At 39.9% G+C, this 22,403-nt stretch overlaps 1 protein-coding gene across 1 annotated transcript in view; it reads right to left on the bottom strand.

Annotated features, from left to right (window-relative positions):
• Positions 1-2,052, bottom strand: part of pth1r (parathyroid hormone 1 receptor) — a 141,335-nt gene extending 139,283 nt beyond the window's left edge. The window contains exon 1 of the mRNA XM_036597262.1: positions 1,744-2,052. Within this exon, the coding sequence (XP_036453155.1) occupies positions 1,744-1,818 (75 nt within the window). The 5' untranslated portion in view covers positions 1,819-2,052. The remainder of the gene's footprint in view (positions 1-1,743) is intronic.
• Positions 2,053-22,403: the final 20,351 nt, after the last annotated feature.

Genomic DNA, 22,403 nt, shown 5'->3' on the forward strand with positions numbered 1-22,403 from the left:
CACGGCTCTAGATAGAACCATTCCCTTTGCTAAAGAACATTCTCCATCAATCTGAAGAATGATCTCCCCATGCAAAGAACTGTTTAAGCATGCAGATTGTTCTATATAGAACTCATGGTTCTAAATAGAACCATTCCATTTACTTAAGAACATTTGGCATCAACATGTAGAGCCATTACACCATGCAAAGAACCTCTGCAAACCATGAGCTCTATATAGAACCATTACAGCATGCAAATGTTTCTATATAGAACTCTATAACTATATAGTTCTAAATGGAACCATTCCATTTACTTCAGAACCCTTGAAGAACCACCTTTGTGAGAGTGTAGTGGAAAATAAATGCTAACAATGAATATTACACTCTTAGCACTCTTAGAAAAGTGTTCTATATAGTACCAAAAAATGGTTCTTTGGCTTGTAACAACAGTGGAACCCTTTTTGCTGCTATATAAAACCCTTTTGAAAAAGGTTCTATATAAAAGCCATCTACAGCACATACTCCATCAATCTGAAGAACCATTTCACTATGAAAAAAAAAACATTTAATCATGCAAAGGGTTCTCTGAGTGTTCATGGTTCAATATAGACCCATTTTCTCCACTAAAGAACCTTTGGAGAACCATGTTTTTAAGAGGGTAGCCTCGAATAGCCTTGAGTAGTCCTGTGATTGTATGATAGGCAGATATAAGTGACACACTTTTACACTCAAAGCGCAAAAAGAAGCTAGAACAGCTGGAGCTCTGTCCAGAGTTCACTACAAACACTGCCCTGCTGAAAAAGAACCATTAGAACCACTAAGATTAAAACCTAATGTTGTAGCTTTCTAATGAGAATTGGCTTAGGTTTCCAATAGAGACCACTAATTTCCTGTAGAACGATTTTAGATCCCATTAGGAAACCATCAAACGCATTTAGAATCAGCCACTGGTCTCCTGTTAAACCATTAGAGTCCTTTATACTGTGATATCAACCCATTCAGAATGCCAAAACACATTACAAAACCATCAGGAACCAACAGAAACACTTAATGGTTCTATGGGGTTTTTCAGCAGGACAAGCAAGTGGACGCAAACCTGCTGAATGGAAAGCGAATCGAGAACAAAACGTGTGTTTGGACCACAACAAAAGACAAGAGCATCCCAAATCTGATATCTACAGTGGGGCACACTCTTAAAAAAGATGGTTCCTCAAGGGTTCTTCAGTAAAGACATGGTTCTGTATGCAACCATGAACATTATAATGATTAAAGCGTTGTTTGCATTGTGAAAGGGTTCTTCAGTTTGTTGTATATGGTTCTACATAGTACCAAAAAGAGTTCTTCAGACTGATGGAGAATGTGCTAGATATAACCTTTTTGAAAACTTTTGGGTTCCACTTCTATTACAATCCAAAGAACCCTTTTTTGGTACTATACAGAACACTTTTTGCCAAGAGTGTAATATTCATTGTTAGCATTTATTTTCCACTACACTCTCAAAAAGGTGGTTCTTCAAGGGTTCTTTAGTAAAGGGAATGGTTATATTTAGAACCGTGGTTCCATATAGAACCATTTTCCTTACTAAAGAACCATCGTTTTTTAAGAGAGTGGAGCCCAGAGGCGCGCAGGTGGATGCTCTCCCTCTAACAGGCGCGATGATGAGCGGCGAGCATCTTCGGCAGGTCCTTTTACGCACGAGGCGCAGCAACAAGAGGGACGATCGCGAGCTCGGCGCCCAGGAAGGGAAGAGAGCGGGAACTCACCAGAGCGCACATGACGCTGAGCAGCGAGCTGAAGAGCAGGAAGCCCAGGCTGTGGCCCACGAGCGCGGAACCCATTCGGACGCAGAGCCTCCAAACTTTACGCAGAAGGAAGGATGGAATGGACGGACGGACGGGACGGGATTAAGAGCTCAGATGCGCCTCAGCCCCCTCCATCTGAGCGCGCACGGCGGCAGGAGCGTCCCAGAAGTGCGCCTTCTCCTCCTCTTCTTGCTCTACCTCTCTCTCTCCCTCTCTCTCTCAGCGTGTGCTTTATTTCTCAGCGCCTGTCTGCTTTCCCCTCTCTCTCCCCCTCTCTCTCTCTCTCTCTCTCTCTCCCCCTCCCTCCCTCCCTCCCTCCCTCCCTGAAATTACATCCACATGTCAGAACTATTTACGTCCTTCAGCTTCTGCGGTAGGAAGTTCAAAATGATTCTTTGTGGATCCAGAAACCGAGGCTTTTATTTTTAGGTCTTTTTTAAAGTCTCCCCCCACGAGGAGGAAAAAAAAAAAAGAGAGAAGAAGAAAAGTCACATCATAAAGCCACACGCGCCTCCGAACCCCTCAATTTCTCTTCTCCCTCCAGCACACATCAAACGGCGCCCACTGTCAGCCTGAGCCGCGCTCAGAAGAGAAGAACGTGGACGCGCATGCACAGACATGGAGCGACGAGCTCAGTCTCACTTCCACACGCTGCTCAGTCCATCCGGAGCCAGCGCGAGCCCCTCAAGCCCACCATAACGCACGGTTTCCAAGCGTGAAGCGTCTCAAATTCGCTCCATCCGCGCCAGGAACACGTAGCCTGTCCCGGGCTGTCACCTCCTGCCCGCTTCTCCTCCCAGTCCAGAGCGCAGCACGGAGGAGTTTCCGCACTAATCAGAGGCTTTTCTGAGACGCACGTTCCAAAAAAGCTGAAGGAAAGAAAGGAGGAAGGAGAGGAGGAGAGAAAGCGAGCCGTGGAAGAAGTTTGGAGAGCTCCTCGTTTGAGAAAGTGCTCCACATGCTGGCAGCTCTGGCACCACCTCCAGGGCTGTGCGTCTGCAATGGAAAGGAGGCGCGAGGCTGTTTTTTTTCCCTTTTTTTTTTCTTTGCGCTGGGTTTTTAAAACCGCGGCTCCAAAAAGAAGGCTAGGCTTGTGTTTTTTCCCCGCCCGTATTCAGGCAGGCCACGCCCACCGGCGCCATGATTGGCAGTCCAACCCCAGCGCAGGAGGTGGGACCCAAGTAGCCAATCCCAGCACCGAACGAGTGATACTACCAGCCAATCCCAGCGCAGGGGGCGTGGCTTTTATGAATACGGGTGGGAAAAGAAATCGCCCGCTCCCAGCACAATCTGCTCATTCACAGTTTTCGCTTTATGTTGGCAAAACGCGCCTTTCTCTGCGGTCCGCGTGCGCGCCGAGCGACCACGAGAGCAATAAAATTATGTAAATACAATGCTGGGGTCAGATTTTTCATCCAGCTCATGAAATGAGTCTTTCAGCGCTTTCATGTTGGCGTCCACATCTCCACCGGCCGGGCAGGTCTCCTGAGCTCCACTTCTTCACGAGCGAAATATGTATTTATTTTCATTTTTCGTCCAAAATCTCCAAGTTGAAGTTGAAGGAACAAAATAATAGTGAACATTTATGCAAACGTGCACCTCGTAGTTTCATATGCATTTAATGTTCTGCCAGTTTCAACGTCCAGATTCAAGGTGTGGACCTGCTGTCCATTCAGCTCTGGGTCTTAACTGGATCTGATGTGTTGGGGTTTCTTACGTCAGCGACCTTCTGCTTCATCATAATACAACCAAAACAGGCTGGCAGGTGACCAGTGGCCAGAACTCGTGTCCTGCAACCGGGCAGAGAAACAGTCTGTGGTTCTGGTGAGGGAACTCCTTTAACACCCTGCAAGAAATCAGCGTAAAAAAAAAGAAGAAAAATCAAAACCAATCAAGATGAAAGACACAAGCAAAATTACCTGCCAACATGGCCGCAAAACTGTGCTTAGATTTTATGGAAACAAGTGCAAATTACCAAAAATGTCTGCGTGATACAAAATTTAGTGCTACGTTAAACATTCAGAAAAGTTTGAATACAACGAAATATAATGAAACAAAGAGCATTATGAGTGTGGCCTAATAATGACCCCCTTTAATTGACACCCCTCAGTCCATCACTCCCAGCCTGCCACACACTTAAAAAAGATGGTTCTTTTGGGGTTCTTTAGTCAAGAAAATGGCTCTATATAGAACCATGAAGGCTTGAAGAACCCTTTGCATGATTAAAGTGTTCCTTGCATCATGAAAGGGTTCCACATAGCACACAGCACCACATAGCACCAAAAAGGGTTATTCTATAACAATAAGAGAAACTTTATTGGTGCTGTATAGAACCCATTTCAAAAAGGTTCTGTATAGAACCATCTTTGCATGATTAAGGGTTCTTTTGCATGGTGAAATGGTTATTCAGATTGATGGAGAATGTGTTGTATATGGTTCTATATGGAACCCTTTTGAAAATGGTCCTATGTAGCACCAAAAAGAGTTCTTTGATTGTTACAAGCTCATATCATAACAATAACCCTTCTTGGTGCTATACAGAACCCTTTTCAAAAAAAGTCCTATATAGAACCATCTACAGCACGGTAATTAATTGAATCACGCATTGGGCTCTTTGAGTGTTCATGGTTCTATATAGAACCATTTTGTGTACTAAAGAACAAAAAATGTTTGTGTGATACAAACTTCTGTGTTTTATTAAACATCCAGCAAAGTTTGAATGAAAAACCCCAGAAATATAATGAAAAAAAAAAGAATTGTGTGGGCGTGGCCTAATATTCTAATGAGCCCTTTTATTGACAATCCTCAATCCATCACTCCCAGCCTGCAACACACTTAAAAAAGATGATTCTTTAAGTGTTGTTTAGTAAAGAAAGTGGTTCTATATAGAACCATGGACACTCAAAGAATTCTTTGCTTGATTAAAGGGTTCTTTGCATTTTGAAAGTGTTCTTCAGATTGATGGAGAATGTGCTGTAGATGGTTCTATATAGAATCTTCTGAAAAAGCGTTCCACATAGCACCGAAAAGGGTTTTTTTTTATTGTTACAAGCTCATATCATAACAATAACAGAATCCTTTTTGGTTCTATGCAGAACCCTTTTCAGAAAGGTTTTATATAGAACCATCTACAGCACATTAATTAATTTCATCATGCAAAGGGTTCTTTGAGAATTCATGGATCTAGAACCATTTCCTCTGCTAAAAAGAACCCTTAAAGATCCATCTTTTTGAAGTGTGCACAAATGAAGAACTAAACAAACTAAACAACTCAACTAAATGTTTGTGTGATACGAAATTCAGTGTTTTATTAAACATCCAGCAAAGTTTAAAAAACCCAGAAATATAATAAAACAAAAAAACAATGTGGGTGTGGCCTAATATTCTAAGGAGCCCTATTAATTGACCTTTCTCAGTCCATCACTTCCAGCCTGCAACACTCTTAAAAAAGATGGTTGTTTAAGTGTTCTTTAGTAAAGACAAAAATGGTCCTATGTTCAACCCCATTTCCAAAAAAGTCAGGACGCTTTGCAAAATGTAAATAAAAACAAAATGCAATGATATGCAAATCATTTAAACCCTATATTTAATTGAAAAAAAGTATAAAGACAAGATATCAAATGTTGAAACTGATAAATTTTATTGTTTTTTAAAAAATATTTGCCCATTTTGAATTTGATGTCAACAACTCATTCCAAAAACGTTGGGACGGGTTCAACAAAAGGCTGGTAAAGTTCTGTAATGCTGAAAAACAACAGGTCAGTAACATGATAGGGTATAAAAAAGCATCTCAGAGAGGCGGAGTCTTTCAGAAGTAAGATGAGGAGGGGTTCACCACTCTGCGAAAGACACAAGCAAATAGCGCAACAATTCAAGAAAAACGTTTCTCCGAGTAAAATAGCAAAGAACTTTTGCTTTTCATCATCTACGGTACATAATATCATTGAAAGATTCAGAGAATCTGGAGAAATCTCTGTATGTAAGGGACAAGGCTGAAAACCAGTATTTGCTGGCCGTGATCTTTGGGTCCTCAGGCAGCACTGCATTAAAAACAGACATGATTCTGTAGTGGAAATCACTGCAGAAACACTTCTGAAACCACTGTCTGTGAAAACAGTTCGTCACTGCATCCACAAATGCAAGTTAAAACTCTAAAATGCAAAGAAGAAACCAGATATAAACAGGATCCAGAAATGCTGCCACCTTCTCTGGGCCTGAGCTCATTTAAAATGGACTGAGCTGAAGTGGAAAAGTGTCCTGTGGTCTGACGAATCAACATGGAAATCATGGACACTGTGTCCTCTGGGCTAAAGACCACTCAGCTTGTTATCAGTGCACAGTTCAAAAGCCAGTATTCATGATGGTATAGGGGGGCATTAGTGCACATGGCATGGGTGACGTGTGCATCTGTGAAGGCGCCATTGATGCTGAACAATACATACATGTTTGGGCAACATATGCTGCCATCCAGACGACGTCTTTTTCAGGGAATGCCTTGATTATTTCAGCAAGACAATGTCAAACCACATTCTGCATGCATTACAGCAGCTCCAGGTGCTAAACTGACCTGCCTGCAGTCCAGACCTGTCACCAGTGAAAACATTTGCTGCATTATGAAATGAAAAATATGACAAAGGAGACCCTGAAATGTTGGGCAGTTCTAATTCTATATCAAACCAGAACGAGAAAACATTTCACTTTACAAAACTACAGCAGTGTCTCCTCAGTTCCCAAACGCTTACAGAGAAATGGGGTTGTAGAACTATGAAAACTCAAAGAACTCTTTGCATGATTAAAGGGTTCTTTGGTTCTTTGTATCTTGAAAGCGTTCTTCAGACTGATGGAGATCTGTAGATGGTTCTATACAGAACCTTTTTGAAAAGGGTTCTATACAGCATCAAAAAGGGTTCTTTTATTGTTACAGACTTGAAGTCTTAACCCTTTTGAAGAACCTGAAGAACCCTTTTTTGGTGCTATATAGAGTCCCTTTCAAAAAGGTTCTATATAGAATCATTTTCTTTACTAAAGAACCCTTGAAGAGCCATCATTTTTAAGAGTGTGTGATAAACCACTTAAGTCCTCCAAGATGAAACACAGAGGATTAAAAATGGCCAGAAGCCATGTGGAGACGCTGCGAACGTCTCAACAAGCCAGGACATCTGAAAATGAGGAGATCTCCTGTTTATGTAAAGATGAACAGACTAGACCGAATTTGTCTGAGGTTAATAAGCTTGAACAGTTTTGAAGCTCGTCACTATGAAAGAAGAAATTTCAACAGAGCTTTATTTCAGGAATGTGATGTTTTGGAATGTTTGTAGAGATTTTAAGGTGAGACATTTGTCCAGGGAAATTCTTAAGACAAGCAAAATTTCTTCTTTCGTGATGGAGACCTTCAAAACTATCCACTTCTCTCAGCAAAAAGGTTTTATTTCATTTGAAGAGGTCAATGAGCTATTCATAGTGAAAGTTTCTAAAAGCTCACTGATTAATCTGTTCTAATCTGTTCATAAACTGTCAAAAAGAACCGATTAAACAGTTTTTTTTTAATGTTTATCAGACTTAACGTTAACTTCAGTCCAAAAAAGTCCAAAAAGTCTGCGGACTCCAGAGTTTCTTCTCAAATTAGGGTGTTAATAGTGAGTCTGTGCTGCAGTAACAGCCTCTACTCTTCTGGGAAGGCTTTACACTAGATGTTGAACATTGGTGTGAGGATTTGATTGAGCATTAATGAGGTCAGGTACTGATGTTGGATGGTCAGTTCTGGATCACTTTAACTTATCCCAAAGGTGCTGGAGTTTCACAGCCCAATGCTGGGGGGCCTTATACCCCTCTAGCCCACTCTTGGCATTGGGCATGGTGACCTTAGGTTCATGTGAGGCTGTTCCAGAGCATCTAAACCCCCTCAGTTAGTGGTATCTGAGAAATTCCCCCAACACATTGTGGAGCTATGGCTGTTGCTTACCCAGCTCCTGCCACCCTGGCACCTCACCATGAGCTAAATGCTACCCTTCAGCTAGTGGTTGCTGAGGCATGTAGCCACGTCTTGCAGAGCTGCAGCCAGTTCTTCCCAAGTTCCTGCATTCTATATTGGAAGCTAACCGCTGCCCCTTGGCCAGCTGGATGCTGCTATATCTAGGACTTCTAGCAGGCCCACCTTGACACTCAGGCCGGTCTTGCTGGGCTCCTGCATAATGTTTAATTCCACCCATTGCAAACTGAGCCTGACAGCACTGGAATCTGACGAGAGCCGCAAACTCAGTCTTTCCTCCGAGATGAAACAGTGTTGATGTCAAAACATGTTCAGTTCCTGCTGTATTGAACATTTCGGTGGACCCGTCTTCATCATCTGACTCTGAAATGTGCTCATGCGGTGCTCTCTGGTGGGAAACATGTTTTTATGATAAAACCAAGACCACCTGAAAGCAGCATGCAGTCGTATGTGAAAGTTTGTGCACCCCTGGTCAAAGTCCATGTTGTTGTTGATTTTAGTGTAAATAAGTGAACACATGTTCACATCTGTACAGTTTAATACACAATTACTGTTAATTTACTGAATTTATCACACTGGAGGAAAAACAAACACTCTAAATGTGTCTAGAGCAAAAGTTATGGCACATTTTATATTTTATGTATGTTTAGAAACATAAATCTGAAATATATAATAAAGTTTTGTATAAACTTTTATATAAATATAAAAAGTGTCCTGTGCACACTGTATATTTTGTATGAAATTTTATTTATTTGATTTGAACATATTGGGGGAAAAAAACATAAAGTGTCCTGTGCAAAAGTTCTGGCACACGTTGTTTTATATATGTTGTAAAATATAAATATAAATATGTAACAGTGTTAAGATAAAAATTAGCATAAAATTTTATATAAAGTATAAAAAGTGTCTTGGGCTACAATTATGGCACACTTTATGATTTAAATATGTTTCAAAATATAAATATGAACATGTAATAAAGTTAAAATAGAAATGTAAATAAATTTTTATTAAAAGTGTAGAAAGTGTCCTGTGCTTAAGTTAAGGCACACTTTCTGTTGTGTATATGTTTTAAAACATAAATATATAACAAAGTTAACATAAAATTGTAAATAATATTAATAAATATAAAATTATAAAAAGTGCCCTGTGCAAAAGTTATGGCACATTTTATACATATAAATATATTAAAAAGTTTATTCCTTGTAGAGGATTTGTGTTCAATTGTTTTCACTTAGAAAACAAACAGCAAAACATGTAATTCGACTGGGGGTTTAAACTTTTACACATGACTGTAAGTCCATCATAGCTCCGTTGTGCAGCTCAGAGGTTTTTGTCCAGTCCTCCCACTGGTCCACTATTTTCTCGTGCTCTGCTTCCTGAGACTTTTAGCCAGGTAATCAGTGCACCTGTATCAGGTGTGATTGAAGATGGAATAGAGCAGATTCTGCACTCGCTGGACGTCCCTGAGGATTAGATTGAAAAGCTGTGTGCAGTGGTTATTATTCTCGCTCCTGCTGGCCCGTTTGGTTGTATAAAGTGGAAAATAAAGCTCTGTGCGTTGCTGTGCTGTGGACTCCCGAGAGCCCTTTAAAACACAGCACAGTGTCATTTGCCAGACGGAATGTTCTCCAAAACACATGCTGCATTTTAAGGGCAAATATCGTCTGGCGTTGTATTATTTTCCACCAGGTCTACTTATCAACGTATCAAATTTGTGTACTTTTATATCTCAAAAACAGCCATAACTCATTTCTACATGACCATTTTCCACCCTCTCTTTATCCCTCAGAATACAACAGACTGTGTGGTTACTGTGTCTTTAAGACAGATTTATGTAAATCAGCTCTATTCTAAATGGCTATGCCACATTTAAAAGCAGTTTGGGTTGAAACACTCTTTATAACTTTAGCTTGAGTGGGCGGAGCTAAACTGCTGCCGCCTGAATAGGCGAATGTATGTAAAAGCATCAGACATTCAACTTCGGACTTTAAAACAAGTTTTTTTACAGCTTAACTTCTGTATTTGGGTCATTCTACAGAAACGTCCATTTTTGTGCATCTAGCGTTTACAGACATATTATACTTGAAAAACATCTTAGGGTTACAATTTATTTATATTTTAAAACAAAACAAGTTATTTTACCAATTACACATTCTTGAGTCATCAATTCAGCAATTTTTAAATCAATTATCTACAATTCCAAGCACCACAGAAGAGCTGGTCATCAGTCATGTGTGAAGGCTGAGGCCATATTTTGAAATAAAAACCATGTTTTTCTGCTATTGTAACTGCAATAATCTACACATGACTATAACATATATGATTTAAATGACAAAGAAAACAAAAGCCAAATAAATATTATAAAATATATAATGAAAGTTGTCCCCAGGAGTCGTGTCACTGGTGTTACTGCATATCAAAAAACCTCTTATTTTGAAATAAAAGTCACACTGATGACATCACTTGGCTTCCTTTTACCTGTTTTCTGAGGATCTATGAAGAAAAGCACATGGTGAGTCCACTGTGTCTTTCAGTTATCAGAGATTTTCTCTTTTAGCTCATGATTTCATATGAAGCTTTTAGCTGAAGTCACTGGTGTGACCGACTTTATTCTGAGGTAACTGTGAAAAAATAGAATCCAAATGGATTAAATTACATATTTTAGTGGATATTCCATGATTGACATCATGTGGTTTGACACTCTGTAGCAGCCGTTTGGTAAAATGCATTGTTCATTAAAATGTCTCTGGTGTTCCTTTTATTATGAGTAACACCAATGACGATCAATAACACCAGTGACTCCTATGGACAGACAGAAAAGTGGACGTTTCCGTAGAATGACCCATACGCACCATCTGAAATGATGGAATGAAACAATGCTTATACACCAGAAGATTTCTGAACAGCAGGTAATCATGTTTGCCCCTGTTAAAAATAGCCACTGTGTGCAGAATCCAGAGCTACAGTTACACTTGTTACTTTCTTATCTACTCAGACAACCTGACAGATTTTACGTCAGAGGTTTGTTGATCTCCATCCATTATCGGGGTCAAAATGGCAGAGATTTGTTATGTATGTCTAAATATTTGATCTGTCTGACACTCTGACGGAGGCTTGTGATCTCTCAGCCACAGATAACACTCTTTTCTGAATGTTGTTTATCCCAAAATCCCATTTTCTCCCGTAAGAAGCTTTCTCCCTCAAGCATGCAGGCGTTAGAAAATGAAGCTGCTACGCCAAAACAAACTTCCACAATCTGCAAATAAATAACAGAGACACGAACGCAACAACAGCAGCAGGCGCTCCGGAGTGGCGGGGAACATGTTATCTGATTTTCAGAGGCACTCTAACTAAACTGAAGGCTCTCCGTCGCAGTGCCTTCTGAACAGACGGTCAGAAACACTCTAATAAATTCACTCACTCCTCCGGGAGTCTCACTCCTCAGAGAGCTCTTTCTGTTCACTTCAGTTTTCAGAAAGACTAACAGACCGAAGAGCTGTGACTTTACTGCAACGGCCTTTGTTGTCGCACCTTTTCCATCATATGCATTTAATAGTAATAGAGTAATAAACGTTTTACAGTTAGCACCTTTCATACATTCATATGCTTCTATTTAGAACCCTTTTGAAAATTCTATAGAGCACCAAAATGGTTTGGTGTCGAGCTTCTTACAATAGAAGAACCTTTTATGGTGCTATAATTAAAGGAATAAGCTACGAGAGGCCATGCGTTAATGTAATTTCACCACGGGGAAGGCTGTTCTTAGGCACAACGTGAAGCGGAGTAAAACCACCTTTTCGGTGATAAAATTGCTGTAACGTATGGCCTTGAGTGGCTTATTGCTTTTATAAAACGGCGGCCAACATAAAATATGATAAAATACACAAGTTTTTAGAAAATAATTTGTCAACATAAACAACTATTCTGCCAAGAAATGTAGTTCCTTTAGAGTACAGTATCTTGTCAGTCAACCATGGATGGCTGAACGAGGAGATTGTTCAGTCGTCCATCGCTGTGCCATGATTTTTTTACATTTTAAAATTTTTTGGCTTCTGACAATGAACATATAATAACACAGCACTGTTCAATGCAAAAACTTTCACTTTATAAGTACTTTCAGTCACCAAATTACCACTGCAAGTCTTATTTAGCACTAATCCAGCGGCGCCCTCTTCTCACGCTAGGGCTGAATCTCAAACGGCTCCCTACATAGTGCACTACGTAGGAGTTTAGATACTGGATCCTGCAGCCCAACGGTGCAAGATATGGCTAGGAAATAGTAATTTGGGACTCAGACACATCCACACCCGATAAATGATGCACTGTTTGGCAGCAGAGGCTAGAATTTCTAAACTTTCAAAGCTTGCACACTATTTAGGGAGTATGGAGCCGTTTGGGATTCAGCCTGGGTTTGACGCGACTTCTGTCTGAAGCGTGTAAAACATTCAGCTGACATTTTTTAGCCTTATATGCTGCCGTTTTACAGTTAATCAAACCATAAGTGGAAGTGTTGGAACAGGTAGGCTGATGAATGCACTGCTGTCAGGAAGTGGGCTATAGCTTGATGTTATGACATTGCAGGACATAGCGCGTTTGGAAAATGTATCAAACAAATCCTTCCTACTTTTTCACAGGCCTACCCAAAAATTATTTCTGCTTACATCACTAGTAGACTCATGCCCAGCCTAAATCTACAGTCCTTTCCAGACTTGCAGACATGCAGACTAAAAAAAAAATACTTTTATTTAAAAAAATCAAACTGATGTTTAATTTTCACGGATGAAAAATTTCAAGTTTTGAAAATGAACACATGCATATACTACAATACTATACCAATGTCTGTTCATACCTGGTCTTTTGTTGTGTTTTTTACTCAGTTTCCCCACTAGCTGGCGCTCCTTCTATCACACAGTCCCATCAGACATATTTTCCTCTTGGGTTTCCAGATATGGGCAGCTGTGGCATTGCTGGGATTCAAACTCACAACCTCCTGATGTTGGGATGAGTTATTAGACAGTTACACCACATGAGACAATGCAATGCTTTAAAGTTAAAACAACAAATATTTTCTCCAGTGTATTAAACATTTGTAGAAACTAAACCTGAGCTGCTTCATGTGTTCCAGAGTGGTGCAGTGGACTAAGCCAACACCCCAACAGGAGGTTGTGAGTTTGAGCCCCAGTGATGCCATAGCCATCCATAAGTGTTTACCCAAGAGGAAAAATGTCCAGCAGGATTGTATGATGAAAAGAGTCCTGGCTGGTGGGGAAGATGAGTATAAAAAACAAGTTCATTTTATTTACAACTCAAAAATTAAGAGTATTTTTAACTTAACTGAGAAGTTTGAGTTGTGTGAACTCTGGTGTCCTCAAGTTGGGTCAACTCAAGAAAAGCCATGTAATCAGTTACTATATCATTTTAAGTTGAGCTGACCTCATTTATTACAGTGTATAAAACCAGTGTCTTTACTAAAGAACCCTTGAAGGACCATGTTTTTAAAGGGGAAGCCCAGAGGTTATAAATCCAGTTGTGAGTCACCTTTTTGTTCTGTTTGGTTCTACTCTGTTTGGTTATATGCATCTGTGCAGCTGTTGTTCTGTTTGCCCTCGTACTGAAAGTGAAATTAAACTGTCTCTGTTGCTGAGCTGTGATCTCCTGAGGACTCTCTCACAGACATTACACTGTCATTTCTAAGCCACTGTCCAGACTGAAGGCTTTACAGAACACACACTGCCTCCAGTCTGGACTGACCGGGGAATTGGCTACAATTATTTTAAAAACCAATTCCAGCATCATAACATTGGATGAATCCACTGCACCCTCTCTGGTAATAAAGTCATAAATAAAATATTTAGTACATAAAATATTAAAATCCCAATCCGAAGTTTGTTACGGTCATCAGCAGCAGGCTCTGAGGACAGTGGACAGCGCTCCCGCACTTCATACTCCAGACTGTTGCCGGCCTAACCAAAGTTTTTTAAAAGTGTGAGGTGAAAAAGGTGAAGAGGGCGTAATCTCCAGCCACGCTCTTCTGCTGAGAGAGTATTCGAGTTTCTGAAAAGAGGAACGCTGTTTCATGCCGAGCAGGAACAGTCTTAGACACAGGTCTGCAAAGGTTCAGTCAGTTTAATTAATCCTTCATTAAATTAAATGAGTTTAGCCAATTCTTCATTCAGTTAAATTGGTTTAGTCATTGTTTCAATATTTAAATCAGATTAATCAATTCTTCATTCAGTTGAATCAGTTTAGTCAGTTCTTCATTGAGTTAAATCAGTTTAATTAGTTCTTTAATAAATTCTTCATTAATCATCGCTTCATTACGTTCAGAAGGTTAATCAACCCAGTGTTGCACTTCAAACCACCTCAGACCCACCCGTCTCAGAGGACCATCCCACATGAATCAGATGAACCCTCTAGACTTATTAGATTATTGTCATTGTGCTACACATTCAATTCATGTTACATAGTTATTTACATGCAAATACATAATTACAGCTTTTATTACAAAATTATACATTTACATTCAGTTTACATTCATATAGAGGCATTCGAATCTGCACATTAATTAAACTGATCACAAACAGTTGACAAAAATATAATGGATGTTTTTGTCTCTCCGCAAAACAGCTTCTAATCACAAAGACAAACATGGTAAGGATTGAAAGTTTAGGGTTGAAAATCTGCACTTTCCACACAATTTCGCTGCTTCTTTTAACGAGCTATGAGACAGAAAGTACTCATTTAAAAATGAAGACGAGGTGTCTGGAGGAGTAAACACCCCGGGGGACCTCAGGGGGTTTAATACTTTATTTAAACCCAGAAATAAGGCTGTACACACCCCGGTGAGGAGCCCCCTACTGCTTTGATTAGAAAGCCCACGCCAGTCAGTGTACAGGATTCCTTATCTGTGCTTATAGGTCTGAGCTGCTGACAGCAGAGAACCCAGAAGAACCACATTCTCAGAGTCAGTGTTTGGTAAATGTTCCAGCAGCAGATAAACATTCTACGTACCATCAAACCAACATTACATCAATGTCACCCAGCATTCAGCACCGTGCAGTGAGCAGTCAATGAGAATAGCATGATTGATTAAACTGATTTAACTTAGTGAAGGATTGTCACTGGTATGATATTTCAAATGCTATCCCAGGTAGTTGCTAAGTTGTTGCTATGCTATACCAGGTGCTTGCTATGATGTTGCTAGACTGTTGCTATGCTATCCCAAGCAGTTGCTGAGGTGATGCTAGGTTGCTGCTGTAGTATTCCAGGTGGTTGCTAAGTTGTTGCTAGGCTATTGCTATGCTATCCCAGGTATTTGCTATTGTGTTGCTTGACTATTGCTATGCTATCCCAGGCAGATGCTGAGGTGATGCTAGGTGGTTGCTGTAGTATTCCAGGTGGTTGCTAAGTTGTTGCTAGGCTTTTGCTATACCATCCCATGTGGTTGGTAAGGTGTTGCTAAGCAGATGCTATGCTATGTCAGGTGGTTGCTAAGGTGTTGCTAGACTGTTGCTATGCTACCTTAGGTGGTTGCTGATATGTGTTTCTATATGAGAGATATGTCAGTGTTTGTGGTGGTTAGATTTTTTAATTTTCTCAACATTCTTACATTAATTTCCTTTGGGGAAAAAGTGTACATCAGTGATCTGTCCCAAAAGCACAAGTGCACTGTTCCTAATAAAGCGTAACATAATAACAGTAAGGAGAAGATAATGAAGAACAGTGAATTGATTTTGTCAAGCCAACTTAATTAAAAACACAACTAAGACAGCAAGAATAATGTAAAAACTAAGACTTAAATCAGTGAAAGCGGCTGCAGGCTGAGTAGAGGTGGTTACAGATTAGAAGGTGAAAAAGCCTTTGCTGTAACATGGCTATGGATAAAAAAAAGCTTTCAGAAACGTATGGATTCATTTTCACAGATATTCAAAGAATAACCACAGCATGACCACACCGCCAAATTGATCTCAGGCAATTTTGAAAGCTCAGGGAACGTGTCTCCCCCCACCGCCTCTGATTTTGCACCAGTGAATCATGGAGCTGCTGTATCAAAGCCCAAAAACCTAAAGAGAACCTGGTAAACTGGCCTGAGTTCAGCAGAAAGGCACTTCTTCCCAGCATGCTCTCTCAGGCCTGCGTTAGCACTCAACTGAAAGGTCACCTCAGCATATGAATATTTGCGTTGGTAAGGGCTACCAAATCACATCCTTCGGTCGTCATGACACTTGTGGACCTGATCAATATATACCAGAGAGACACGCTTTCATCTCACATTCTGTACTGACTGTCAGAATCAGGTTTATTTCAGTAGGAACGTTTCGCATATGAGGATATGTGCACACAATGAAATTGCTTTAATCCTCTCAACGAATGTGCCGGCGTGTCAGATTAGATGTTTCTCTGTGTTTCTATTAATATCTTTGTGAGGATCCAGCGCAGAAATCCGGTTGAAACATTTCCTGAATCTGTAGAGTCACCCTTTCCATTCCATCTCATCATGAGATCATACGTGACTCACATCCGGAGTTATGAGCCTATGAAGAGGGGCTGAGATACACGTCATCTGCCTCTCACCGTGTGGAACTGGTGGATTCGTGTGTCCGTCTACATTTTATACAAAACTGAGCAACAGACACTCAGGAAATCACTCAGGACTGACCATCACTCCGGAAACTCTCCATTCTTCATTCAGTCGCGTCAGACACAGACGTTAGTGGCTATTTTATTCATACAGTCCACCACTTTTGTGAACCTGAGACTTTGGCAAACGCATTTCAAGCACCTAACCAATTCATCCAAATTAGTAAAGTTATGTTTCCACAAGCAATATTAAACATTTCTGAAACCAAAATTCCTTTTTTTTAGCTTTTGAGCCCAATTATCTCTTTACACGGTGGTCCAGGTCAAAAGTGCCTCATTACAGCGAGAGCTGAGATTGTTCTGAGATTTTTAATATATAAAATGTGGGTATCATGTTGTATGCAAGAGCCTTTGAAGGCACATTTAAGAATATTTGCAAAAATCAAGAAAACTGCCCTCAGACCCCAGAGGGTTAAATACTGTGGAGTACTGGTCAGCAAACATATGAGGATATCACATTTATTTTCTACCTACAGCTTCAAACACAACTCGAGAATAACTTCTTAAAGATGATATCATGAATGTTTCCTGGTTCAGTGATTAGCCCTAGAGTTACCTCATAACGACTTATTGGTAAGTAAATATGCAGCTGCCTGCTAGCAGATTCTGAGAGCTGTGGTGATTTTCGTGTCCAGTTTACATCAGACAGTCTGTGCACCTCTGTTAGTGGAGTGTCTGAGGCTGAAATGAAACACCACGTCTACATCCCAACCCTCACCTGTGGTCATGAGCTTTGGGTAATGACCGAAAGGATGAGATCACGAATACAAGCGGCGGAAATGAGCTTTCTCCGCAGGGTGATGGGCTACACCTCACTTAATAAGGTGAGGAGCTCGGTCATCCTGGAGGAGCTCAGAGTAGAGCTGCTACTCCTCCCCCTGGACTCCTCCCGGTGGGGGTTTACCAGGCACGGCCTACTGGGACGAGATCCCAGGGTCGTCCTAAGACCCACTGGAGGGATTGTAATGTTAATGTAATGTTGGATGTTACTTTTATTAGAACTTCATTCTGAATGTTAATTTTATTAGAACCTCATTCTGGATATTAATTTTATTAGAACTTCATTCTGGATGTTAATTTTATTAGAACCTCATTCTGGATGTTAATTTTATTAGAACCTCATTCTGGATGTTAATTTATTAGAACCTCATTCTGGATGTTAATTTTATAAGAACTTCATTCTGGATGTTAATTTTATTAGAACCTCATTCTGGATGTTAATTTTATTAGAACTTCATTCTGGATGTTTTACAGTCTCTCTGTTCATCATCTAACATTCCTCCATTTTTTACAGCTTCATACAAATTAGTCCACTCTGATTTGTAGAGTTCCACACTCTGAAAAATAAAGGTTCTTAAAGGATTCTTAGCTTGTGCCTTTGGATCCAGCAAAACTTGGTACAGAGATTTTACATTATGTGGAGGTTCTTTAAACTTGAGAATGTTCTTCACAGTTTTGGCTCATTTACAAAATTTACATCCATTGAAAAGTTCTTTATGGAACCATAAGTAGTTCATAAATGACAATTGTCCTGGTAAATATTTTTTATATGATCATGTGAGAATCATATTATGTATTTATCTCCTTCAAAATTGGTTTTGTATTACTGAAAACATGTATTTGCAGGGATCTTCATGCATGAATGAACATTAATATGTAAATTGCAGAACTGCATCAGCCGTGAAAACATCTGCTCTGGATTTCTCGAGTTTGTCTGCTGACTCAGTGAGAAGAAAAATGACCCCATTAGTCATTCTAAAGAGGACAGTCAGTGACCCCTATTAACCAGACCCTCCATCCGTTTATGGAAAATGATTGCTTCGACTCTTCAGACCTGTGCTTACCCAACATCTATTCAGGAATCAATAACAGCATTATGGAAACTGCTAACATGAGCGTGATTTCATAAAAAACATGATAAATGCAGATGCTAAAGGTTTAAGTGTCTGTATTGACCTGTACAGTGTTTGAACACCATTCTCTGAGGACTGACATGGAAATACTGACACTACACAACTATTTTACAGCAAACCAGCAAATACATACTGGATATATCTCCATCGCTGCAGAACGAAAGGTCAAATCTCCAAAGTGATCTTTACAGGAGAAAGAAAGCATTCTTGTGTTTTAATGTAAGTCAATGGAACCAGAATTTTTTCCAAGTAATTTTGAGCCATTTCTTTCAGTCCATTCCTCACGCAATTTGCACACAATTTAAAGGGTGACAGGCTTTTTAAAAATATGTCAAAAACTGAAAAATGATAAAAACGAAGACGAAGGTTTTGTTCTGACAGCAGTGATTATACACAGTGTCATCAGCGAAGGAGAAGATGCAGGAAGATGCAGGAAAACATTGGTTCTCATTCACCAGCCGTTCTCAAGAAAATATTTCTTCTTAAACCCACTTACGCAGTTTTCATGAAGATTCTGACATTCACCAATGTTTCTTATGTGGGATTTGTTCTGAGGTAACACACTCAAGAGCACAAAGGTGAGAACCGTTCTGCACTTTAAGAACATGTCATGAATCTGACGTAGACTTTTTCTTAGGACCTTTGGTTCTATGGTTCTGTATAGCACTTCTTCTATTGTTTCGATGCCAAACTTGTAACAATAGAAGATCCCTTTATGCTATATAGAACCGTTTTAAAAAAGGTTCTATATAGAACCGTCTACAGGATATTGTCCATCAATCCAAAGAACCCCTTCACAGTGCAAAGAACCTATTAATCATGCAGAGTTATTTGAGATGTTCACTGTTCTACATAGAACCATTTTCTTTACTAAACAACCCTTGAAGAACCATCATTTTTAAGTGTGTACACTTGAAGGCAACCTTCATAGAGGATATATGACACATGTGTAAGCATTTAATAACATACTTATAAAGCAATACTTGAGTATTTATAAACAATTAATGCCAGTAATCGTAAGACAACGTAGTACTGACAGTGAATGACCTTGTGTTGACATAATAGGCCATATGAAGGATATTTATTCTATTTAGAACAATGAACCATCTTTACTAAAAATAAATAACAAACATTTTTTCTTCATAAAACCCGTAATATCTTGCATTTGGCATAAGCTGTTCATAAATACTCAAATAATGCCTTATCAATACATGATTCACTCCCAAGGCATGTGACGTTTGTGTGAAGATGACCTTCAAAGAACCTTACATTTATTTTTCCTTCATTACCATTTATGGAAATTTGATAAGTGATGAAAGATGAGTCCACATGTCCAGTGCGGGGACTCAGAAGGTGATTGGCTTGCGACTCAGATACAGATATTGCAGATCAGAGAGATGTTTTATTCATTTTTTACATGCTCAACACCGACTAAAGACTCGACTGACATATTATGAATGTTAACATGACCCAAACTGAATCACTCAGCAAATATTTGACTGATTTATTGGCTGATTGATGCTAAACATAGCAAAAGAAAACTCTCTCCTCCCCCAACGGATTCCAGCATAGTACATTGATGCCTCTCCAATATTCTGTCACAGAATAGACGGACAGAATTGTTGGCAGATGTTCACCACAAGACAGGCGCCAAATTGGGGTGTAACAATATGCAAGTTTTACACCCTGGAATGTGGTTTTGCAGCACAGTATAAGCTTCCTTTGGGACAGAAGTAAATAAGAAATGCCAGCTTTCATTTTTCAAAGTCCGTCTGCCAAAACCAGAACACCGCTGGTGAAAACATCACCTACATAAAAATAGCTGGGTGTTTTCTCTACCCAACACATGCTTTGAGCCTATTGGGTCATTCTGTTGGGTCATTTCCTCAGTGCTGCGTACACTGAGAAAACAAATGCTGACTTGATTTGATTCAAATTTGTACATCGGTTCCATATGAATAAAATATATTACAATATATTTTTCATTTTACTCATTTTCAGTAAGAACTTGAGTTGATGTGATATACTTTATTCATGTAAAACTGAGGCACTCATTTAAATCAAGTACAGTTCTTTTTTTGACAGTAACAGTGGAGATAATGCAGATGAGACCACACCTCTGAACCCCTGGACATCCAGCAGCAAAGTGGCAGATATAAAAGGTTTGTAAACACTTTTGTATTTAACTGAACTTCAGTCACTTGTTTGCCTCATTAGCGTTAGCTTAGCTAGCAAACAATGACATATTTTGTATGAAATTTTGTTTGAAAATTGCCGCTGCTGTGTCCTCTGGTAAACTAAAAATACTTTGTCCCAGAGTGACGCTGCATCATCTGAACTACGAGGTCATCCAACTGTGAGTGTGTTTACATGCGCTTAATAATCTGATAACTGCAGAGAATCAGATTTTGTCAGTAATCTGATCCACACGTTAACATGCACTTAAGTAATCAGATAATGGGGAAACTCCAGGTTTACATGAGTCAGACAGTAATCAGATTTCTGCTTTGCAGCCAGCCAATAAACTCACAGAAGACGACGTGACAAAAACATAACGTAAAAACTCACTGTACCTGAAAATATGAACATACATCATCTAGAAGATGAAGAATATTTAAATCCTTTATTTCGTCAAGCATGTAGTCGCTTTGAGTGTCACTCCAAAAGTGTTTTGCTGCGTCTCGCAGCAACGCTGCTCACTTATTTCCGGTACCGCCGTCTGTTCCCCCACATGCGCAGACTGAGAAATCCGAAAGAAATCAGAATAAGAGTTTACAGCACTGAGAAATCTGATTACTGAGCTAAAATCCAGCTCTTTATCAGATTTCTTCATCAGATTTCTGGACCTCACTCCGATCTAAGAAATCAGAGTGTGCTGTTTACATGACCATTTGACTAATCAGATAACAGCAGAAATCTGATTATGACCAGATTCTTCAGTGCGTATAAATGCACTCGCTGTTATAGACCAATACCAGCTACTCGAATTGCAGCCTAAAACTGCCAAAGCCTCTAAACTACCACACGGGGCAGAGTCTGCTGGTTTGTGGGGTATTTTAGCAAGGTAGCCAAACTTAATTCAGTTCAGTGCACAGCAGTGTCAGCTCACATATAGTAATATTCATATTTTGGCTCCATAACGAGCTCTTAATTCAGAGGATGCAGTGATATGTTTGCATGGCAAAGCAAATTAGGCTCGAAACATTTTTGTTCCCTACAGAGTGAGATAGTGGTGTTTAAAACATTAATTTTTACCGTAGAGAAAACCAGCTTAGAGTTTCCTATAAGGGGTGATGATGAACACAGAATGACACATGACTTTAGATTATTCTGACCCAAATAATTGGCTTTATTTGGATTTCTTTAATATTTCTGAGTCATCAGAACACCCAGAGAGACTCATCTGGAGCTGTGATTGGTCCGGATGCTCACAGAATACTGTAAACAGTGCTGTGATTGGTTAGAAGGTTCATTTGCATACTGCTTACAGGGTTCAACAATGTCAGTACTGTAAAAGCCAATGTCAGATTTCAATCTCAGCCTTTAACAAATGATATGCTGTGCAGTCCAGATACAGACCGACAGTGTATTTCTGCCTCTCCATTAGTCTTTACTCTGAGTGATGCATTCTCTGACCTCTGGCCATCTGGCTGTATTAGACGGACCGCGAGCAGAAACTCCACCGAGCTCAGAGCAAACACAGCCGCACGGATAAAGCCACTTTAGATGATGTCTCTGTGTTAAGCCTCTTTCAGAGCCAGAAAGCTGTTCATTTCTAAATTGGACCACCAGGCCGTGGCAGTGAAAGGATCCGAGACCACTTATGAAATCAGACGAGTTCGTTCTGCATGTCAACTAATCCCTACAATCTTGCTGGAGGCTAAGCCGGGTTTTAATCACATGTACTGCGTCTATAGTACCGTACAAAAGCCTTCGACCGCCAGGACAGCTGCCTGTTTATCTGTGTGAGTGTTTGTGTTTATGCCAATAAAAACTGCATAAAATTTAAAAATGTACACTCTAAAAACTGCCTTGTTGTTTTCCTACACAAATCCTATGTTGAGACCTTAGGTGGCAGA

This window comes from Colossoma macropomum, unplaced genomic scaffold (assembly GCF_904425465.1).
Source record: "Colossoma macropomum unplaced genomic scaffold, Colossoma_macropomum, whole genome shotgun sequence".
Classification (NCBI taxonomy): Eukaryota; Metazoa; Chordata; class Actinopteri; order Characiformes; family Serrasalmidae; genus Colossoma; species Colossoma macropomum.